The following is a 22,224-nucleotide window of genomic DNA, read 5'->3' as shown; positions in this document are numbered from 1 at the left end:
GCTTGTTCCTCCCTCTCCTCCACCCTCTGACTACTTCATGCCATCTATTAAAATTCTTCGCAATGATGTTTTCCATGCCCTCGCTGGCCTAAACCCTCGGAAGGCTTATGGACCATATGGGGTCCCTCCTATTGTTCTCCGAAACTGTGCCTCCGTGCTTGCACCTTGCCTAGTCAAACTCTTTCAGCTCTGTCTGTCAACATCTACCTTTCCTTCTTGCTGGAAGTTTGCCTACATTCAACCTGTTCCTAAAAAGGGTGACCGTTCTAATCCCTCAAACTACCGTCCTATTGCTTTAATTTCCTGCCTATCTAAAGTTTTTGAATCAATCCTCAACAGGAAGATTCTTAAACATCTATCACTTCACAACCTTCTATCTGATCGCCAGTATGGGTTCCGTCAAGGCCGCTCTACTGGTGATCTGGCTTTCCTTACTGAGTCTTGGTCATCCTCTTTTAGAGATTTTGGTGAAACTTTTGCTGTTGCCTTGGACATATCAAAAGCTTTTGATAGAGTCTGGCACAAAGCTTTGATTTCCAAACTACCCTCCTACGGTTTCTATCCTTCTCTCTCTAACTTCATCTCAAGTTTCCTTTCTTACCGTTCTATTGCTGCTGTGGTAGACGGTCACTGTTCTTCTCCTAAATCTATTAACAGTGGTGTTCCTCAGGGTTCTGTCCTGTCACCCACTCTCTACTTATTATTCATTAATGATCTTCTAAACCAAACTTCTTGTCCTATCCACTCCTACGCTGATGATACCACCCTGCACTTTTCCACGTCTTTTCATAGACGTCCAACCCTTCAGGAGGTAAACATATCACGCAGGGAAGCCACAGAACGCCTGACTTCTGATCTTTCTAAAATTTCTGATTGGGGCAGAGCAAACTTGGTATTGTTCAATGCCTCAAAAACTCAATTCCTCCATCTATCAACTCGACACAACCTTCCAGACAACTATCCCCTCTTCTTCAATGACACTCAACTGTCCCCCTCTTCTACACTGAACATCCTCGGTCTGTCCTTTACTTATAATCTGAACTGGAAACTTCACATCTCATCTTTAGCTAAAACAGCTTCTATGAAGTTAGGTGTTCTGAGACGTCTCCGCCAGTTTTTCTCACCCCCCCAGCTGCTAACTCTGTACAAGGGCCTTATCCGTCCATGTATGGAGTATGCTTCACATGTCTGGGGGGGGTTCCACTCATACTGCTCTTCTAGACAGGGTGGAATCAAAAGCTTTTCGTCTCATCAACTCCTCTCCTCTAACTGACTGTCTTCAGCCTCTCTCTCACCGCCGCAATGTTGCATATCTAGCTGTCTTTTACCGCTATTTTCATGCTAACTGCTCTTCAGATCTTGCTAACTGCATGCCTCCCCTCCTTCCGCGGCCTCGCTGCACAAGACTTTCTTCTTTCTCTCACCCCTCTTCTGTCCACCTCTCTAACGCAAGAGTTAACCAGTATTCTCAATCATTCATCCCTTTCTCTGGTAAACTCTGGAACTCCCTGCCTGCTTCTGTATTTCCACCTTCCTATGACTTGAATTCCTTCAAGAGGGAGGTTTCAAGACACTTATCCACCAATTTTTGACCACTGCTTTGACCCTTTTACGGGACTGGCATTTCAGTGGGCACTTTTTTTTATTAGATTTTTGTTGCCCTTGGCCAGTGTCCTTCCTACATAAAAAAAAAAAAAGACCACATTGATTCTCTTGTTTTGTTGACTAATATTGAGACAAACTTGCAAAACTTCCATTAAGAGACAAGAGCGTTGATATGCTGACGTCACTGAGGACCTCCTGACTGACTGCACTAGAAAACGGGAAGCCGATGCTCTGTTATGGGTAGTGGTGGGGTAACTCACGATAAAAGAACGCAAGAACAAAAAAATAAATGAATAGATAAATAAGGGTTGGTGCAGGAAGCCATCAGACCTTCACGTGGCACTCCCTATATAAAGCACACCATTCTGTCTAATCTTTTAAAGCTCCCTAGTGACTCAGCACCCACAGCCACATTACGGAGTCCACCTATTCATCCACCACTCTATCTAAGAACCAGTTCCCTGCTGTCTATTTCTTAAACATATTTTTTTTTTTCAAGTTTGCACCATTACCTGCAGCCTTACCCTGATTAGAGAGCCTGGACATTTTACCTTTGTTACCCTTGAAATATTGAGGGTGTATCTTGCGTTTTCTATGGTTGCGTTAAAAAGAAAATGTGTATTATTACTATCATAATTTTTCTCAAACCATTTACTGCTGGCGATAGTCTTACATGTTCACGTGCGTTGACTATTCTGACTATCAGGTGGCTCTCGGGCTATCAGCCTACAAGGAGCCGTGAAAGTTACCAAAAACAACTATTTCGCTGATAGTAGTAGTAGTAGTAGTAGAAGTAGTAGTAGTAGTAGTAGTAGTAGTAGTAGTAGTAGTAGTAGTAGTAGAAATCTCCTCCTCCTTTTTCTCTCCCTTTTTTCTATCTGTGTGTGTGTGTGTGTGTGTGTGTGTGTGTGTGTGTGTGTGTGTGTGAGAGAGAGAGAGAGAGAGAGAGAGAGAGAGAGAGAGAGAGAGAGAGAGAGAGAGAGAATTATCTTATCGTTAATTAATTCTCTCTCTCTCTCTCTCTCTCTCTCTCTCTCTCTCTCTCTCTCTCTCTCTCTCTCTCTCTCTCTCTCTCTCTCTCTCTCTGTACACGTGTATTTTTTCTTTCTTTGTTTTCTTTGTGTAGGAGGGACACTTCCCAAGAGTACCAACAGTGCAGTAACAAACAGGTCCACTGAGGTGCCAGTCTCTAGACAGTCCAAAGTGGTGGTCAGACATTGAAGGCTAAGTGTGTTGAAGCCTCCATCCTGAAAGAGTTCCAGTCACAGGAAGGTGGAAATACAGAGGCAGACAGGGAGTGAAAGAGTCCACCAGAGAAAGGGATGAAGGACTGAGAATACTGGTTAACTCTTGCAGTGGGGAGGTGGACAGAATAGTGGTGAATGACTGAGAATACTGGTTAACTCTTGCACTGGGGAGGTAGACAGAATAGTGGTGAAAGGCTGAGAATACTGGTTAACTCTTGCAGTGGGGAGGTGGACAGAATAGTGGTGAAAGACTGAGAATACTGGTTAACTCTTGCAGTGGGGAGGTGGACAGAATAGTGGTGTGTTAACTAGTAAGGGATTCACCAACAATAAAAGTGACTGAGATTTGCATAATTCTCCTTTTGTTTAATATTCACAATTATGAGATGTATGAAATTTGAAGCTTTCCTTTGATTTTCTTGTGGTATAGAAAAGACTGGTTGGCTGCACCTCCGTTAATGGCTAATTCATTGAGTTGGAAGCGTTACGTGGCTACAATGATAATCTCGTCTCTTTTTTTTTTATATAAGATTGTGAATATTTAGCATTGGTGTATAATCTATGTATTCCTTAGGGTTTTTACTTATATTTTGTACCGTGTTTTTTTTTTTTTTTCTTTAATATTGCTTGTGTGGAGAGGTTCCTTGAGGGGTGGTGTGTGTGTGTGTGTGTGTGTGTGTGTGTGTGTGTGTGTGTGTGTGTGTGTGTGTGTGTTAGGATGATTACATGTGTGGCTGGAAGAAAGTAGTCCCCCCGAGCTATCTGTGTGTGACTCTTCTTGGTGCTGCAGGAGTGAATAGACATCAAGAAAGCCTGGCGGTGACATTACTAACAGAAATGGATAGAAAATATATAGCTACTGCTAAATGTTTTTCATTTTCTTTTGTAGTTGTATAAGAAAACGTAATTTTTTATGGGAAACACAAGAATATTAAGCAGTATCCAGATTTTCCGACATATTAAGGCAACTTACCCATTCGTAATTTTTGTACAACATTTTCACATATACCAGAAGAAAGAGAAGAGGAGGCAGACATTTAAATGCCGATGAACCAAAATTATAAATGTTTTCAGATGGAGCAAATGCAATCTTGCTTAACCCAACACATGAGAAAGCATTAATCGCGTCCAGTGAATTTTACTTTGATGATAATACATTATCAGATATATATGACGAAAGCACACTACTACTTATACTACTACTACTGCTACTACTACTCACAAAACAAATATGAATAAAACACCCAGCATGGCGGAGGAGAAAAGAGCAAATATCTTCAGTGTTACAACTATTACAATACCACAGCATCCATATTATCTGTTCCGTTCTCTCTCTCTTTATCTCTCCTCCTCCTCCTAACCTAACTACTAGTGCTGCTACTACTACTACTACTATTAACCTAACCCTTTATTCTCCATCAGATTTGCATCAACCATCACCAGCAGCAGTAGCAGCAGCAGCATGGCAGTAGTAGCAGGAGTAGTGAATGGTCACACGTATGTGGTGACTACTTGGACTATCAGGCCGCCCTTGTAGTGTGCTGGACTATTGGTCAACAATGAGCCGAGAAAGTTACTTAGTACAACAATTTCGGCGATAGTAGTGGCTGTAAGTAGTAGTAGTAGTTGTAGTAATAGTACTAGTAATAGTAGTTATGCGTGTAATGTCAATATGGTCCATTTTGTAACTGTAATTGCAAAGATTCTCGACTTTGTTTCTTAAAGGCGTGACGTAATTAGAGAAAACGTATATATTTTAAGGGACACTAGTCTGTACTTCATTATTTCTGTTAATTGCTATTATACGAGTTTTTTTTTATAGTTTTTCTTGTATATACTATTTAAATCTACTATTCTGTGATGTTTAATACTAGTACTTATTATGTTTAAGTGGGAGCAGTCAGAGAAAGAGCTATATTTATAATTTTTACTTGGAAGATCAATATGGTCCATTTTATTAAGTAAATTTGTAGGATACTCGACCTTATGTTTCTTAAATAAGTGACGTAATTAGAGAAAACGTATGTTTTTAAGGGATACTAACCTATACTTCATTATTCCTGGTTATTGTTATTATATTAGAGAGAGAGAGAGAGAGAGAGAGAGAGAGAGAGAGAGAGAGAGAGAGAGAGAGAGAGAGAGAGAGAGAGAGAGGAGAATTTAGTATGTCTTCTATATATGTGTGTTTTCATTATCATCATCTTATTCTTTTCTTCTTCTTCTTCTTCTTCTTCTTCTTCTTCTTCTTCTTCTTCTTCTTCTTCTTATTATTATTATTATTATTATTATTATTATTATTATTATTATTATTATTATTATTATCATCATTATAATTATTATTATTACTATACACACACACTCACACACACAGTAGTAGTAGTAATTATAATAGGAAGAAGAGAAACATGATGATGATGATGAGGAGGAGGAGGAGAAGAAGGAGGAAGAAAAATTGTTGTACTTTTCTGTAATATATTTCTAAATAACTATAAGTGGAAAAGCAGAACTAATAGTGCACCATGATAGTCCATTAAATTGTTCATCTCTGACTATCGCCATCATCAATTACAAGTTAGTTAATAAAGAGAAAATTGAAAAAAAATATATAGCATGTCAAATTCTAAGACACACAGATACTTTCAACATTTTTCTGAATATCTAAATAACTACCGCAAAGAAAAAAAAAAAAAACAATAGTACACCAAGATAGCCCATTAAATTCCCCACATTTTCCTATCAACACTATTCAAAAAGTCTATTAAAAAAAAATAATGAAAATAAAAAAAATCACTTCAAAAACTCCCAAAAGACACCGAAGAAAGATCAAGATTCAAGATTGTCAACATAGGACAGAGATGTGTAACATGGGAGAGGATGAGCCGGTGGAACATGTGGTGCTGGAGTGTGTGAAGTATGAGAATGAGTTGAGACAGGTGCAACAATATAAGTACTTAGGGATGTGGATGAGTCCTAGTGGGTGTGCAAAGGCAAAGAATGAAAAGATAAGTATGGTAAACCAGTGGGTAGGTCGATTGGGAAGCGCGGCAAGGATGAGAGCAAGTAAGTATGATGTGTTGAGAGAAGTGTGGAAGAGTGTGGCTGTGCCAAGTATAATGTATGGTATGGATGTGATTGCATGGAATGAAAGTGAAATTGATAAGTTAGAAGTGGGCCAGAATAGAGTAGCAAGGATGGCACTGAGTGCACCGAGGTGCACAGCAGTTGAAGCCTTGAGAGGTGACATGGGATGGAGCACCTTCAGAGAAAGACTCACAAAAGCCACACTTAGGTACAGGATTAGGCTTGAGAGAATGGATGACGCAAGAATAGCAAGGAAGGTGTACCTGTGGAATGAAAGTGGAAGCAAATGGAGGAAGAGATGCATGAGAATGACAGACAGGAATGGATTGCAAGTGGTGTAGGCGATAAGAATGGCTGGGAGGAATCAAAATGAGCGTGAATGAGTGGTAACAAGAGGAGGCAGAGTGGGAGCCGAATGGGATGTGAGAAAATGGAAGAATGAGATAGACAAAGAAGTGAAATGTGTGGGACTGAATGAATGGAAGAATGAAATGGAAAGAAAGAAGACCCTGGAATGGTACAAGGAGAAAGAGGCCCCGAGGTATGAAAGGTGGTATGATGGAAGCCTGGGCGGTGATCTTCTCTTCCGAGCGAGGGCACAGTGTATGGATGTGAATGCAAGGAGTTACAGGTGGTCTGAGTCCCGCAGCAAAGTGTGCCAGATGTGTGACATGGGAGAGGATGAGACGGTGGAACATGTGGTGCTGGAGTGTGTGAAGTATGCCAGAGACAGGAATGAGATGATGCAAGTGATACTGACTGAGTTAGGGCATGATAGGAATGAAAGAGTGGAGAAGACAGGAAAGGAATGGATGGTGTTGTTGCTGGGACTGTGTAGAGAGGCCAATGAAAGGATGATTGAGGCGGTGAAAGAGTTTCTGGAGAGAATGTGGCGTGCCAGATGTAGGAACAGTTACAGTAGATGATGATGTTTGTTAATTTTTTTTTCTTTTCTTTTTTCCCTTTTACAGGAGTTGCCGATCCAAAGGCCTGGTTTAAGAGTGATCCCGAGCTATCTGTACCATCAAGATCAAGATCGAGCGTCCATATCAGATGGCGAGTCTGCTTACAAAATTGCATCGGAGGGACTGATAGAGGCAGCCACAATTATCCATCATCATCGGCGACACCATGGCTCTTGAGAAGGTAACATGGCTACCATTCTACACTCACATCATCTGGCTATCAACACACACGAGAATGGCGGCGGTGCGGAGGTGTAAATAAGGAAAATAGGCGTATATGTGAGGGCGGGTGGCGGGGATCTTATGGCGGAAAATCGAGGGATGATCGAGGGTGATGCCCCACCATTATTAATTACTCCTTTATTTAGCGATTTTCAACACACACACTTGCCCGCCAGTAAGAAGCAGGTATGGGCGGCCATCTTGAGCGCTAAGGGACGAGGGGACAAGGGGAAATAAGGGAAATATGGCTCAAAATGCCTCCTTATTTTATTGTATTTTCGATTTTTTTTTTTTTTATATATGGAATTATTTGTGTGTGTGTGTGTGTGTGTGTGTGTGTGTGTGTGTGTGTGTGTGTGTGTGTGTGTGAGAGGGAAGGGAGGGCGGGGGTGGGGGAGTTCTTGTGTTCGTTAAGGATAAAAAAAAAAAAAAGTTTTTAACGTAAATATTTTCTTTTTCTTCATTTTCTTGTGTTTGTTGTTTGTTTTGTTTGTTTGTTTTGTTGGTTCGTTATGTGTGTGTGTTTGTGTGTGTGTGTGTGTGTGTGTGTGTGTGTGTGTGTGTGTGTGTCAGAATATATCGTTTTTATTTTTTTCATTTTTTCTGTTTTTCTTGTCTTAACTGAATATTTGTTTGTTTGTTTGTTTGTTTGTATATGCATGTATGTTTGTCCTCTTCTTCCTCTTCCTCCTCTTTCTTTCATCTAGACCTCCTCTTCTCTCTTCCCATCTCTTCCTCCTCCTAGCCCAACCAAGCCTAATTCTCTCTCTCTCTCTCTCTCTCTCAGACAGACAGACCTCGATGACAGCGTGGTGAGCGAGGAGGGGGAGTCAACCAGCAGAGTAGGGGAGCATGACCCCTACTTTGAACCAGTGGTGACCTTGCTGGAGGTCTTCGTGGTTAGTGATGATGACCAGGAGGAGGAAATGATAACACTGAGTTTCGAGGTCAGGTCAGGTTGGTAATGGTGTTTTTTATTATTATTATTATTATTATTATTATTTTTGTGAGTTTTTTATTGGTTTATTATTTTATTGAGAAATGTTGTTGGTAGTTTTGCTGTTTCTTGTTGTTAGGTGAGGTGAGGTCAGGTCAAGCACTGATGGTAATTTTGCTGTTTTATCATTGTTAGGTCAGGTCAGGTTTTCTTATTGCAGGTAAATAGTTATTATTATTATTATTATTATTATTATTATTATTATTATTATTATTATTATTATTTTCTCTCAATCTATGTTTTCTTTCTTACTTACCTCCTCCTCCTCCTCCTCCTCCTCCTCCTCCTCCTCCTCCTCCTCCTCCTCCTCCTTGTTCTTCACATAACCTCTCTTCATTTTATTAACCTAACCTAACATGCAGACAGTGCCAGCCTAACCTAACCTCCCCCCACCTGCAGGCAGTACAAGCTGTTTCATTATCACACCTCTGAGTCGCCCCCACAGTGGAAGGAACGGGGCATGGGGGCCATTAACATTCTGAGGAACAAGCAGAAGGCTGTAAGTGGTTGGGTTAGGTTTATGTGTGTGTGTGTGTGTGTGTGTGTGTGTGTTGACTGGGCTGCCTCATGTGGGATTACCAGCCTGATATGGTGACAGACAGACAAGCAGACAGACAGACAGATAGATTATTATCACTATATTATTACCAGTCATTAATTCAAATAGATAGATTATTATTATTATTATTATTATTATTATTATTATTATTATTATTATTATTATTATTATTATTATTATTATTATTATTTTATCACCAGCCATTAATTCTCCCCTTATTTTTCAGGTGGAGTTTGTTCAGCGGCAGAATTAATGCCAGTGGCTGAGTTCAGATCCTCCAAGACACACACACACACACACAGCAGCCCCTCCACCTCCCCACAGCCCTCCACAGTCTCTGACACAGCCCCTGACACAGCATCTGACACAGCCCCTTCACAGACCACCACATATCTCACACATACATAAGAACATAAGAAATAAGGGAAGCTGCAAGAAGCGACCAGGCTTACACGTGGCAGTCCCTGTATGAAATATACCTACTTATTTCCATCTGTTATCCCCATCCATAAACTTGTCTAATCTTCTCTTAAAGCTCTCTAGTGTCCTAGCACTAACTACATGATTACTGAGTCCATTCCAATCATCTATCACTCTTTTTGAGAACCAATTTTTTTCTTATCTCCTTCCTAAACCTAAATTTTTTAAGCTTGTACCCATTATTTCTTTTTCTACCCTGGTTGCTGATCCTAAGAATTTTGCCTACATCCCCCTTATGTCACTCAAAGACTTCTATCAGGTCCCCTCTTAACCTACGTATCTCTAAAGAATGTAAATTTAACAGCTTCAACCTCGCCTCGTAAGGAATACTCCTCATCCCCTGTATCCTTTTAGTCATTCTCCTCTGTACTGATTCTAATAGACCTATATCTTTCCTGTAATGTGGGGACCAGAACTGCACAGCGTAGTCTAGATGAGGTCTGACCAGCACCAAGTATAACTTTAATATTACTTTGGGCCTTCTACTTTTAACACTCCTAAAAATCACACACACCACAAGAGCCTCACAAACAGTCTCACAGCCTTCACAAGCAGCCCCACACTCCACCACAGACACACCAGACCCACAGCCCTTCACCTCACCCACTTCCCAGCCCCCCACAGCCCCCCAGCCACCACAAATGAAGTCAAAGGAAGGGACTGTGGCTTCACCCAGCCAGCCAGGACAGCCTACAGAGAGGGGGTAGTCCCAGTCAAGTCACAAAATATAGGCTTGGTTCTTCCTACAGTTTGAAGTCAATGATTGGACAGGTGGAAAGGTGGTGGTGGTGGTGGTGGTGGTGCTGCTTCTTTCATTCTCTTTGTTTACTTATTGTTTTTTTCTTTCCATTCTCTCTCTCTCTCTCTCTCTCTCTCTCTCTCTCTCTCTCTCTCTCTCTCTCTCTCTCTCTCTCTCTCTCTCTCTCTCTCTCTCTCTCTCTCTCTCTCTCTCTCTCTCTCTCTCTCTCTCTCTCTGCCCTTCACTATTGTTAGGTAATAATTGCAGTAACGGCAGTAGTCATAGTTATTATTGTATATTTTTTTAGCACTCCAGAACAGTGTAGCAGTAGTAGTAGTAGTAGTAGTAGTAATTGGCAGGAATTAAGTACATTATTAAATATATTCTGATCTTGATTTGTGTTGCAGGCCAGACAGCTTAGTGGCAGAGCTGCAGGTGGCCCTCGTCAGCTTCCTGGTGGCACAGGTGTAGGATGGCTGGGAGCAGTGGAGGTGCCTGATGGGGCAGCTGTGCCGGGCAGAGGGGCTGCTACTGCTGCTGGGGAGAGCCACACTTGTATGGTAAGCTTCTTTCAGTCCTTCTCTAACAGGTTAATGAGGTTGTTGTTGTCATCATTGTTGATGTATTTTTTATGTTTTTCTCTATAAAATTGGTCTCTCTCTCTCTCTCTCTCTCTCTCTCTCTCTCTCTCTCTCTCTCTCTCTCTCTCTCTCTCTCTCTCTCTCTCTCTCTCTCTCTCTCTCTCTCTCAAGTTAGCTTAGTGGTAGTGGTAGTAATAACAGTAGGAATAGTAGCATTAGTAGTAGTAGGAACACCATACACTTAACACTCCCAACTCTCCCTTCCAGACCCTAGTAGTAGCAGCAGCAGTAGTAGTAGTAGTAGTAGTAGTAGTAGTAGTAGTAGTAGTAGTATCAACACTAACCACTCATTATTTCTCTACTGGTGATCTCCTGGCTTTCCTTACTGAGTCTTGGTCATCCTCTTTTAGAGATTTTGGTGAAACTTTTGCTGTTGCCTTGGACATATCAAAAGCTTTTGATAGAGTCTGGCACAAAGCTTTGATTTCAAACTATCCTCCTACGGCTTCTATCCTTCTCTCTGTAACTTCATCTCAAGTTTTATTTCTGACCATTCTATTGATGCTGTGGTAAACGGTCACTGTTCTTCTCCTAAATCTATTAACAGTGGTGTTCCTCAGGGTTCTGTCCTGTCACCAACTCTTCCTATTATTCATCAGTGACTTTCTAAAACCAAACTTGTTGTCCTATGCACTCCTATACTGATGATACCACTCTGCACTTATCCATGTCTTTTCATAGACGTCCAACCCTTCAGGAAATAAACAGTTCACGCAGGGAAGCCACAGAACGCCTCACTTCTGATCTCTCTAAAATCTCTGACTGGGGCAGACCAAACTAGTTATTGCTCACTGCCTAAAAAAAATCAATTCTTCCATCTATCAACTCGACACAACCTTCCAGACAACTATCCCCTCTTCTTCAATGACACTCAACTGTCCTCCTCTTCTACACTGCCACACTCCCCTGCCTGTTTTCCCTTGGTACAAGCTTCTCATGTGATGGCTCACCCATAATTTTCCTCACATAATGGGTCCTGGCAAGCTTGACAGTGAAGAAAAGTGTTGCGATGGTGTTTGTTCAAGAAGGGATCAGTAATTGTGAGACAGGAAGGAAGATTGCAAATTCAGAAGCAGCTGTCATCTGGGTGGCGGATGGAGGCCGCTCACCCCCGGTCATCCTGCAGCTCACAGGCCTCTTCTGACCGGGAGAAAGATGGCGCAGCAATTAAGTGTTCACCGTGCATGTGTTTTGTCAACTTATTATTCCTGTATCTGTCTTCCTTTTTTGCCCTTAGCCTTTCTCTCAGGAGTGGCAGCTGTGCCCAGCACTGGTACTGCCCTGGCCACTTGTGTCACAGCTGTCTTTGATCTCCCCGTCTTCCTTCCAGCCCCATGGTTACTGACCTTGACTCAAACACCATCACGACACTCTCTTCCCTGTTAAACTTGCCGGGATCCATTGTAATGTAAGGGGTATTGAATGTGAGCGATGAAACGAGAAGGTAGTGGCAAGGGGGAAACGTACAGGGGAGCGCAGGAGAGACACCTCTCTCCACTGTGCCTGACAGTCTCTCAGTGATTGAAAGACTGAGCATAACATCTTCAGGGCACGTGAGTTGCCATGCATGACAATTTGGCACTTTTTCCATGTCTTCTTATTTGAGTAGACATATCATATCATAGTGAAAAGTCTAGTTTATCCTGTATGTGGAGACCTTCAAGTTACAATACAGCCCACTGCTTTAAGAGTTAAATGTGCACGTCAATGTTTTCTGTCATGCCTTCTTTGCTGTGTAATGTTGTGGTGAAATGGTTAAATTCTGGACTGAGTTGTGAGTCATGCAGCAGGAGTACACATTTAAGAGTTAAATGTGCACGTTAATGTTTTCTGTCGTGCCTTCTTTGCTGTGTAATGTTGTGGTGAAATGGTTAAATTCTGGACTGAGTTGTGAGTCATGCAGCAGGAGTACAGATGTGTGTCTTCCCCGCAGGTGGTAACACGGAGAGGAAGTGGAAGAAACCTTGGGACGCTCCCATAACTCAGGAGCAAGAATTACACCTTACTGGAACCTTGTGACTGACAGGTGGTGGTGACTGCAGGAACCAATTCAGGTGAACATTGTGTTTTGTTGCTACACTTGAGAATCCTCTATCCTAAATAAAAAATTGGCAAACTTTTTTTTATTTTCTGGCCAATCCTGTTTACCTTGAGGGCATGACCTGTACTCTGCCAGAAACTTTATTCCCTGGCCAATTATTATTATTATTTTTTTTTTATATTACCTTGAGGGCATGACCTGTACTCTCAGAAAGATTGCCTGAAACTTTATTTCCTGGCCAATTATTATTATTTTTTTTTTATATTACCTTGAGGGCATGACCTGTACTCTCTGAAAGGTTGGCAAACAAAGATACTATTGACATGTCATTATGTTCAAGATTGTACACAAGATGGAATACTGAATGTTTATTGTTTTACTGTGAATGTTAAGTGAATAATAAATACACAACAGGATAATAAACATGGCACTTGTTTTCTTTATTACTGAAGTGCTGGAATGTACAAAACTTGTCTCAAGCCTGAATGAAGGTGGTGGTGGTGGTGGTGCTTGTTGAGTACAGAAGAGAGGGACTTCCTACATTCTTCCTTCCCAGACTGGAGTGGATTGGAGAACATTTGCAGCAGGGTCTTGGAGGAACAACACTTGCAAATTCTTGTGTCTTTGTGTCAACTTGAGTGAGGAGCAAACTCTTCCTGGTGAAACTGCCCACAACTCTTGTGCCTCTGCAGGTGTTGAATGAAGGTTGCCTGTCGGTCCTGCCATGACTTAAGGGAATTTCACGCGTTCTTCCTGCCGTCAACTGCTTGACAGTCTTCCTCCTGCTTAAAATTCTTGACACACTCTTCTTATTGCAACTTGACTCTTCCTTGATTGCAATGAAAACTCTTGTACCAGGACCTCTGTTTTGTCCTGACAATACTTAACACCTCATGTAGGGCTTGAAGGCTTGAAGGTCGTGATGCTCGGCCTCTCTTCCTGGTGAAGCTTGATTCCCCAATTGCAATGGAGTATGTCAGGCCCAGTGTGACAGCACTATTTGATAACCAGATGCCAATATTGCAGAAGCAGGTGCTGATAGAGATTCCTGCAGGCTGTTCATAGGATGGTGAAGTGGAAGCCACACACTTCACACCTGCAAGGAATACAGACCATTAGTTCCTAGACATGTGAAGCTTGTTGTATGTGCTGAGATTCCTTGTAATGACTTTTTGATAACTGATTCCCTACAAAACTCCAAACAAAAATAATAGGTCTCTCTTAGGCATAGGAGATGTGCCAAGATTCCCTAAAAAAACTAAGACTACACAAGAAATATCATAGGAAAACGGAAAAAGTTTGACAAGCATTGCACAAGCACTCTCAAACTAAATTTATCTGTGCTGTATACCTTTCACCTAACTCCTCTGACTATAAGAAATTCTTTGACTACTTAACTTCCAAAGTGGAGCACATTCTGACCCTCTTCCCTTTTGCAGAGATCTCCATTCTTGGAGAATTCAATGTTCACCACCAGCTTTGGCTTTCCTCTCTCCCTTCATTGACCATCCTGGTGAACTAGCCTTCAACTTTGCTATCCTCCACGACCTAGAGCAATTGGTGCAACACCCTACTCGTATTCCTGACCGTCTTGGAGATACGCCCAATATTCTTGATCTTTTCCTGACCTCTAATCTTTCTGCTTATGCTGTCACCCTTTCTTCTCCATTGGGCTCCTCCGATCACAATCTCATATCTGTATCTTGTCCTATCACTCCAATCCCTCCTCAAGATCCTCCTAAGTGAAAGTGCCTCTGGCGTTTTGCCTCTGCTAGTTGAGATGACCTGAGGAGGTATTTTGCTGATTTTCCTTAGAATGACTACTGCTTCCATGTCAGAGACCCGTCTCTGAGTGCTGAGCGCATAATAGAGGTGATAGTGTCTGGCATGGAGGCGTATATTACTCACTCTTTTTCTCGACATAAACCTTCCAAACCTCGGTTTAACACAGCTTGTTCTCGTGCTATACATGATAGAGAGGTGGCCCACAAAAGGTACTTAAACCTTCCATCACCAGAATCTCATGCACTTTATATTTCTGCCCGGAACCATGCCAAGTCTGATCTCCAACTAGCCAAAAACTCCTTCATTGACAGTGTCAAAACCTTTCAAGATCTAACTCCCCTAGTGACTTCTGGCATCTAGCCTAAAATATCTCCAATAACTTTGCTTCTTCTTTCCCTCCTTTATTTCAATCAGATGGCACCACTGCTATCACATCCATTTCTAAAGCTGAACTCTTCGCTCAAACCTTTGCTAAAAACTCTATCTTGGATAATTCTGGGTTTGTTCCTCCCTCTCCCCCACCCTCTGACTACTTCATGCTACCTATTAAAATTTTTCGCAATGATGTTTTCCATGCCCTCGCTGGCCTAAACCCTCAGAAGGCTTATGGACCTGATGGGGTCCCTCCTATTGTTCTCCGAAACTGTGCCTCCGTGCTTGCACCTCGCCTAGTCAAACTCTTTCAGCTCTGTCTGTCAACATCTACCTTTCCTTCTTGCTGGAAGTTTGCCTACATTCAGCCTGTTCCTAAAAAAGGGTAACCATTCTAATCCTTCAAACTACCATCCTATTGCTCTAATTTCCTGCCTATCTAAAGTTTTTGAATCTATCCTGAACAGGAAGATTCTTAAACATTTATCACTTCACAACCTTCTATCTGATTGCCAGTATGGGTTCTGTCAAGCCCGCTCTACTGGTGATCTTCTGGCTTTCCTTACTGAGTCTTGGTCATCCTCTTTGAGAGATTTTGGTGAAACTTTTGCTGTTGCCTTGGACATATCAAAAGCTTTTGATAGAGTTTGACACAAAGCTTTGATTTCCAAACTACCCTCCTACGGCTTCTATCCTTCTCTCTTTAACTTCATCTCAAGTTTCCTTTCTGACCGTTCTATTGCTGCTGTGGTAGACGGTCACTGATCTCCTAAATCTATTAACAGTGGTGTTCCTCAGGGTTCTGTCCTGTCACCCACTCTCTTATTATTCATTAATGATCTTCTAAACCAAACTTCTTGTCCTATCCACTCCTATGCTGATGATACCACCCTGCACTTTTCCACGTCTTTTCATAGACGTCCAACCCTTCAGGAAGTAATCATTTCACGCAGGGAAGCCACAGAACGCTTGACTTCTGATCTTTCTAAAATTTCTGATTGGGGCAGAGCAAACTTGGTATTGTTCAATGCCTCAAAAACTCAATTCCATCTATCAACTCAACACAACCTTCCAGACAACTATCCCCTCTTCTTCAATGACATTCAACTATCCCCCTCTTCTACATGGAACATCCTCGGTCTGTCCTTTACTTACAATCTGAACTGGAAACTTCACATCTCATCTCTAGCTAAAACAGCTTCTATGAAGTTGGGTGTTCTGAGACGTCTCCGCCAGTTTTTTTCACCCCCCCCAGCTACTAACTCTGTACAAGGGCCTTATCCGTCCATGTATGGAGTATGCTTCACATGTCTGGGGAGTTCCACTTGTACTGCTCTTTTAGACAGGGTGGAATCAAAAGTTTTTCGTCTCATCAACTCCTCTCCTCTAACTGTCTTCAGCCTCTCTCTCACCGCCGCAGTGTTGCATCTCTAGCTGTCTTCTACCGCTATTTTCATGCTAACTGTTCTTCTGATCTTACTAACTGCATGCCTCCTCTCCTCCCATGGCCTCGCTGTACAAGACTTTCATCTTTCTCTCACCCCTATTCTGTCCACCTCTCTAACGCAAGAGTTAACCAATATTCTCAATCATTCATCCCTTTCTCTGGTAAACTCTGGAACTCCCTGCCTGCTTCTGTATTTTCACCTTCCTATGACTTGAATTCCTTCAAGAGGGAGGTTTCAAGACACTTATCCACCAATTTTTAACTACTGGTTTGGAGTCTTTTATGGGACTGGGATTTCAGTGGGCATTTTTTTTATTGGATTTTTGTTACCCTTGGTCAGTGTCCTTCCTACATCAAAAAAAAAAAAAAAAAATGTGAGAACTGTGCCGAGATTTGATATGAAATGTGTCTAAATTCCATACTGTCACATTCAAGAAACGAAAATTGAAAGAAAGGAAAGCACCGGGTAGAGAAAATCTGAAAAGTACGGCAGTATAACGTTTGAAGCCAAGAAATGTGTTTAATAAATATGTCCCTATTATAATTTAAAAGCAAAAATTTGAAGAATTATGTAGAGTAGAAGAAAACACCAGATAGAAGAAATTTGCATGGCATCACAGAAATTTCAATGACACCACAATATATACACAAGTATAAAAGATGAACCTGATTAAAAAATTGCTATCTCTGCACTCATGAAAAACACAAATAAAAATTTAAAATTTGAAAAGAAGTCATTTTAAACTTTGGCCCATACCTTTTATTAGTTTTATTCATAGACAGTTTATGGTTGCAGAAATACAACAATTTTAAGTGTAGTCCATCTTTTTGAAACCCACTATATAAAGAAAAGGTCAGATAAGGGAAAGAATTTTGAAGCCAAATACATGAGCAAATATAGTACAAGAAAATATTTATCAGATGAATAACAAATTAGGAAGATAACTATTTGAAATAAGCCAACTTTGAGGTGAACTGGGTAAAAAAAAAAATAATAATAAAAATAAATAAAAATCTAGTTTAATAGAACAAAGCAGCAATAGAAAAGTCTAATGCAAATTTAGAATGTAAATGTGTGTGTGTGTGTGTGTGTGTGTGTGTGTGAGAGAGAGAGAAGGGGTTATGTCTTTTTTGAGTGCATGACCATTCTTTTGGCTGCCTGACTAGGTTTTTGAGTGCATCACCAGTTTTTTTAAGTCATCAGTTTTTTGAGTGCATCACGAGTTATTTTTTTTTTGAGTGCACCACCAGGTTTTTGAGTGTCACCAGATTTTTTGAGTGTCACCAGTTTTTGAGTGCATCAGTTTTTTTTTGAGTGCATCACCAGTTTTTTTTGTCACCAGTTTTTCGAGTGCATCACCATTTTTTTTTGAGTGCATCACCAGTTTTTTGAGTGTATCACCAATATTTTTTGAGTATATCACCAGTTTTTTTTGTCACCATTTTTTTTTGTCACCAGTTTTTTGAGAGCATCAATTTTTTTTGAGTGCATCACCTGATTTTTTGAGTGTCACCAGTTTTTTTAGTGCATCACCAGTTTTTTTTTGAGTGCATCATCAGTTTTTTTGAGTGTCACCAGATTTTTGAGTGTATCACCAGTTTTTTTTTGAGTGTCACCAGATTTTTGAGTGCATCACCAGTTTTTTTGTCACCAGATTTTTTAGTGCATCACCAGTTTTTTTGAGTGTCACCAGATTTTTGAGTGCATCATCAGTTTTTTTGAGTGTCACCAGATTTTTGAGTGTATCACCAGTTTTTTTGAGTGTCACAAGATTTTTGAGTGCATCACCAGTTTTTTTGAGTGTCATTAGTATTTTGTGTGTGTGTGAGCGCGTGGGCGTGTGTGAGCGCGTGGGCATGAGAGTGCGTGGACATAAAAGTACGTGGGTGTGCGAGTGCGTGGGTGTGCGAGTGCGTGAGTGTGCGAGTGCGTGGGTGTGAGTGTGTGGGCGTATGTGTGAGCGTGCGTGGGTGTGGATGTGCGTGGGTGTGCATATACCGTTACTAAAGGTAGGTAGGTGTGTGTGTGTGTGTGTGTGTGTGTGTGTGTGTGTGTGATAATGAATAAGGGAAATAATGACCAATCGTAGTTAACAAGCCAACTGCCACTCAGCACAGCGAATAAGCAGAGGGACCACAAAATAGCAGCCACGGACACACCAATCCAACATGATTTTACGTGCTTATATAATATAATCTCAAATTCACTTCCTTAATTATCACCTCAGTAAGCTTAATCAGACGTCAATCACCTGGACAAACAAGCAACCAACTTACCATCTGATCAGCATACTTCTCTCACCTGACAAATTAAATAACGTCACCTGCAGTCTAATCACCCTGGCAGCTTATTCCCTCGCAAATTGCTAAACTTCTATAACTTCCCATCTCTCACCTGATAAGCTTAACTACGTCACTTTGCCAGTGTTGTAATCACCATCTGTTCAACCTAATCACACCTACCCAACCTCACCTGGTCAACCTATATCAGCTCAGCCTAATCACATTACCTAACATGGCTTATCTAATCACCAAACATGGACAAACCTACCCATCCTTATTCTCACGTATTCATCCTTATCATTCATAATCTCATAGGTTACGCCTCAATTCCACCCACTGAATAATAATCTAACAATCTTCCTATTACCAAACTCTTACCTTCACTCCTTCACCGCCTCCTTCAGCCTTCCGCCACAAGACCACCGCACCTCGACGTCTCTCGCTGCGAGTCGTGGAAGGGGCCGAGCGGGGACGCCAGGCTGGAGGAAAACGAGACAATGATCCCTATTCTGAAACACTTCTGCGCCGCACCTCCACTAAACTGATAAGACTCTAAATGAAGTTGCACAGGTTTTCAAAAGATGTTTTTATGGTTCTAGTGACAGATTAACACGATTTCTATATTATTAACAGGAGAAATGCATTTAAAACCCGGCTATTCAGAACCTGTCATCATTTGAAAGGAAAAAAAAAATGTGGTGAGACAAATGAAGCGTTTCAGAATACGTAGGTGTTGTTTTGCTTGTTGTCCACTGTATAAAAGATGCAACGCGAGTTTCTGCAAATACTGAAAGAGGTGAAGGAACGTGCAATTCTAAGTAGGAAATGTTCTATACACATATGCATTTTAAGGCTTTGTTTACCCGTCAGAGGAGTTGAAAATGTATGGGACTCGTTGGTGTGCTGCTATGCGTGTAGCTGACGTGAAGAACAGACGGCTGCATTGTCGCAGCCTCGGAGGTGCCACTTAATCTTATTTTTTGCAGGCTGTGGAATATTGCAGTATCTTATAACAAGACAAATGGTATTAAAAAGCATGTGATTTACCAATAAGCATTACACGACAACATTATTGCGGTGATTATAAGTACTCCTTTAAAATGCTAAGTGGCATCATCACTCAGCTGTTTTCAAGGTCGCTCGGACTCGGTGCCCTCCTCCGCTCCTCCCTCGCTTCGATGATGCCACGTAGTATTTTACAGGAGAGAGAGAGAGAGAGAGAGAGAGAGAGAGAGAGAGAGAGAGAGAGAGAGAGAGAGAGAGAGAGAAGCTAAGCATTAAGAAGCTGTTTCATTATCATTTCCTACGAGGCTGTTTCTTACTACGCTCCTTCCCCGACGTGCGCGCGCGTGTGTGTGTGTGCTTATTTGTATAGCAGTATGTCGTTCTATGTAAGCTCGTTTTAAGCGGGCGTACGTTTGGTTTAATTAAATGCCAATAAACACCAATATCACTGTAATAAAAAAAAAAAAGAACGCAGATATCAAACACTACTGAGAGAGAGAGAGAGAGAGAGAGAGAGAGAGAGAGAGAGAGAGAGAGAGAGAGAGAGAGAGAGAGAGAGAGAGAGAGAGAGAGAGAGAGACTGTATATTGAATCAAAACTCCAACCGCCAGAGTCTGAAGATAAATCAACATAATAATTTTTGGGCAAGTCAGCAGACAAACCTCGCAGCCTTCACACTACCATTGGGTGACACCGCGCTTCGTTAGTGCCACACAAAGCTGTTCTGGGAAGGAGTGACACGTTTGCAAGGCGTGGCACTGGTCACTACAACGTCGCCACACATTTAGGGAAGTACTCTAGTGATACGAAATAAAAAAAAAGTCTGGATAACTGTGAAGGGTAGACAATGTATGCTTCCTTTTTTTCTTTTGATACTGTTCATTTTGTCTGCCTGGGTGAGTAATGTAATAATTTCACCATGCTGTCATTGAACCCCTGGGCAATAATAAGACTGGAATAATAAGAGTGCTACTGTGAAGGAAAAATATAATGATTCTTTTTTTTTTTCTATCAGTTTTGTTCAACATCGGGTTTTTTTTTTTTTTTGGGGGGGGTGGGTGGGTGAGCAATGTAATGATTTCACTAAACTACGGTGAAGTACTCTAGTGATCTGGAATGATAAGGCTGTCTGGATGGCACTGTGAACGGAGGAGAACAATGTATATTTTTCCTTTAAATTTTGTTCCATTTCGTCTGTTTTTTATTTATTTATTTATTTTCTTTTATGTAGGAGCGAAGTAATAATGCTTACGTGTTGTGCCGCACGGTGCACTGCCCAGGAATGTAGTACGTGTAATGTAGCAACAGCTGACCCTTCTATGCCTCAGCCACGGTTATAAAAATGAAAGGATACTCTGGGCACAAACACCACCTGTCGCCAGTGTTACCTGATGACACTTGAAGGTGGTGAGTTGATGAATGTATCTCCACTTGGCGGGAACTGTCCGTTGTGTGTCGTGTAGAGAGAGAGAGAGAGAGAGAGAGAGAGAGAGAGAGAGAGAGAGAGAGAGAGAGAGAGAGAGAGAGAGAGAGAGAGAGAGAGAGAGAGAAAGCTTTTCGTCTCATCAACTCCTCTCCTCTAACTGACTGTCTTCAGCCTCTCTCTCACCGCCGCAATGTTGCATCTCTAGCTGTTTTCTACCGCTATTTTCATGCTAACTGCTCTTCTGATCTTGCTAACTGCATGCCTCCCCTCCTTCCGCGGCCTCGCTGCACAAGACTTTCTTCTTTCTCTCACCCCTATTCTGTCCACATCTCTAACGCAAGAGTTAACCAGTATTCTCAATCATTCATCCCTTTCTCTGGTAAACTCTGGAACTCCCTACCTGCTTCTGTATTTCCACCTTCCTATGACTTGAATTCCTTCAAAAGGGAGGTTTCAAGACACTTATTCATCAATTTTTGACCACTGTTTTGACCCTTTTATGGGACTGGGATTTCAGTGGGCATATTTTTTTTATTGGATTTTTGTTGCCCTTGGCCAGTGTCCTTCCTACATAAAAAACTCTCTCTCTCTCTCTCTCTCTCTCTCTCTCTCTCTCTCTCTCTCTCTCTCTCTCTCTCTCTCTCTCTCTCTCTCTCTCTCTCTCTCTCTCTCACACACACACTAGAAAATGAATGAAGGTTTAGGAGTGAGGCGTAAGATTAAAGGAGCGACTAAAATCAAGGAACGAAGGTCCTTTGACAGCCTTAGAAAATTGCATCATACAGCAAAGTTACAACACAGACCAGAGAAGTTTCCGTGTCACACTCAATAGAACCTGTGTCTATGAAGGAGTGACTCACCCCAGTGCTGCAAGAAAATTATGCCTCTTCATCCGGTACCACCAAAACACTAAACAAGAGGACATAGAAACCTGTGTAAAAAAAAAAAAAAAAAAAAAAAAAAAAAAAAAAAAAAAAAATCTTTATAAATTACCTGTTCTGTCTGATTATGACCAACTCACTGTTCCACATATTTCACAAACTGCTGTGTGGAATTGTTTTGCGAACAGTGAGCAAAGGTGTTAGCAGCCTTGTCCCTATGATTTCTGAGTGTTTGCGTCTTAAGCCTCACTGCTGACTATACCCCCTCCGCCCCGAAAGTGATGTAAAATTGAGAAAACTCTAACCTGATGGAATTACGGTAGAATTGCAAAAGACAGGAGTCACTGAGGAAGATGCAAGGGATAGAAACAACTGGAGGAGATTGGTACATGGCGATAACCCATGACACCAGGGAAACTGCCAAAGACGACACAGTGAGTGGGGCGTC

General features: G+C 41.5%; 2 protein-coding genes across 6 annotated transcripts in view; one reads left to right on the top strand and one right to left on the bottom strand.

Annotated features, from left to right (window-relative positions):
* The window catches only part of LOC135112233 (ran-specific GTPase-activating protein-like), a 78,621-nt gene extending 65,617 nt beyond the window's left edge, over window positions 1-13,004 (top strand). The window contains exons 1-8 of one of the 5 annotated variants that reach the window (XM_064026467.1): window positions 5,801-5,912; window positions 6,905-7,079; window positions 7,908-8,072; window positions 8,517-8,616; window positions 8,903-9,927; window positions 10,303-10,455; window positions 11,867-12,089; window positions 12,470-13,004. In XM_064026467.1, the coding sequence (XP_063882537.1) occupies window positions 5,810-5,912; window positions 6,905-7,079; window positions 7,908-8,072; window positions 8,517-8,616; window positions 8,903-8,929 (570 nt within the window). In that variant the 5' untranslated portion in view covers window positions 5,801-5,809 and the 3' untranslated portion in view covers window positions 8,930-9,927; window positions 10,303-10,455; window positions 11,867-12,089; window positions 12,470-13,004. Of the gene's footprint in view, window positions 1-4,274; window positions 4,462-5,800; window positions 5,913-6,904; window positions 7,080-7,907; window positions 8,073-8,516; window positions 8,617-8,902; window positions 9,936-10,302; window positions 10,456-11,866; window positions 12,090-12,469 lie in introns of those variants that run through there. The other 4 variants (XM_064026469.1, XM_064026468.1, XM_064026465.1 and 1 more) reach the window with 4 other exon arrangements.
* The window catches only part of LOC135112234 (uncharacterized), a 48,711-nt gene continuing 39,480 nt past the window's right edge, over window positions 12,994-22,224 (bottom strand). Inside the window, exons 4-6 of the mRNA XM_064026471.1 lie at window positions 19,328-19,451; window positions 18,843-18,943; window positions 12,994-13,673 (exon numbers count right to left, since the gene is read on the bottom strand). The gene's annotated coding sequence lies outside the window, so the exon portion shown is untranslated. The remainder of the gene's footprint in view (window positions 13,674-18,842; window positions 18,944-19,327; window positions 19,452-22,224) is intronic.

Source organism: Scylla paramamosain, chromosome 23 (genome assembly GCF_035594125.1).
Source record: "Scylla paramamosain isolate STU-SP2022 chromosome 23, ASM3559412v1, whole genome shotgun sequence".
Classification (NCBI taxonomy): Eukaryota; Metazoa; Arthropoda; class Malacostraca; order Decapoda; family Portunidae; genus Scylla; species Scylla paramamosain.
This window is presented reverse-complemented; position numbering and strand designations above follow the sequence as displayed.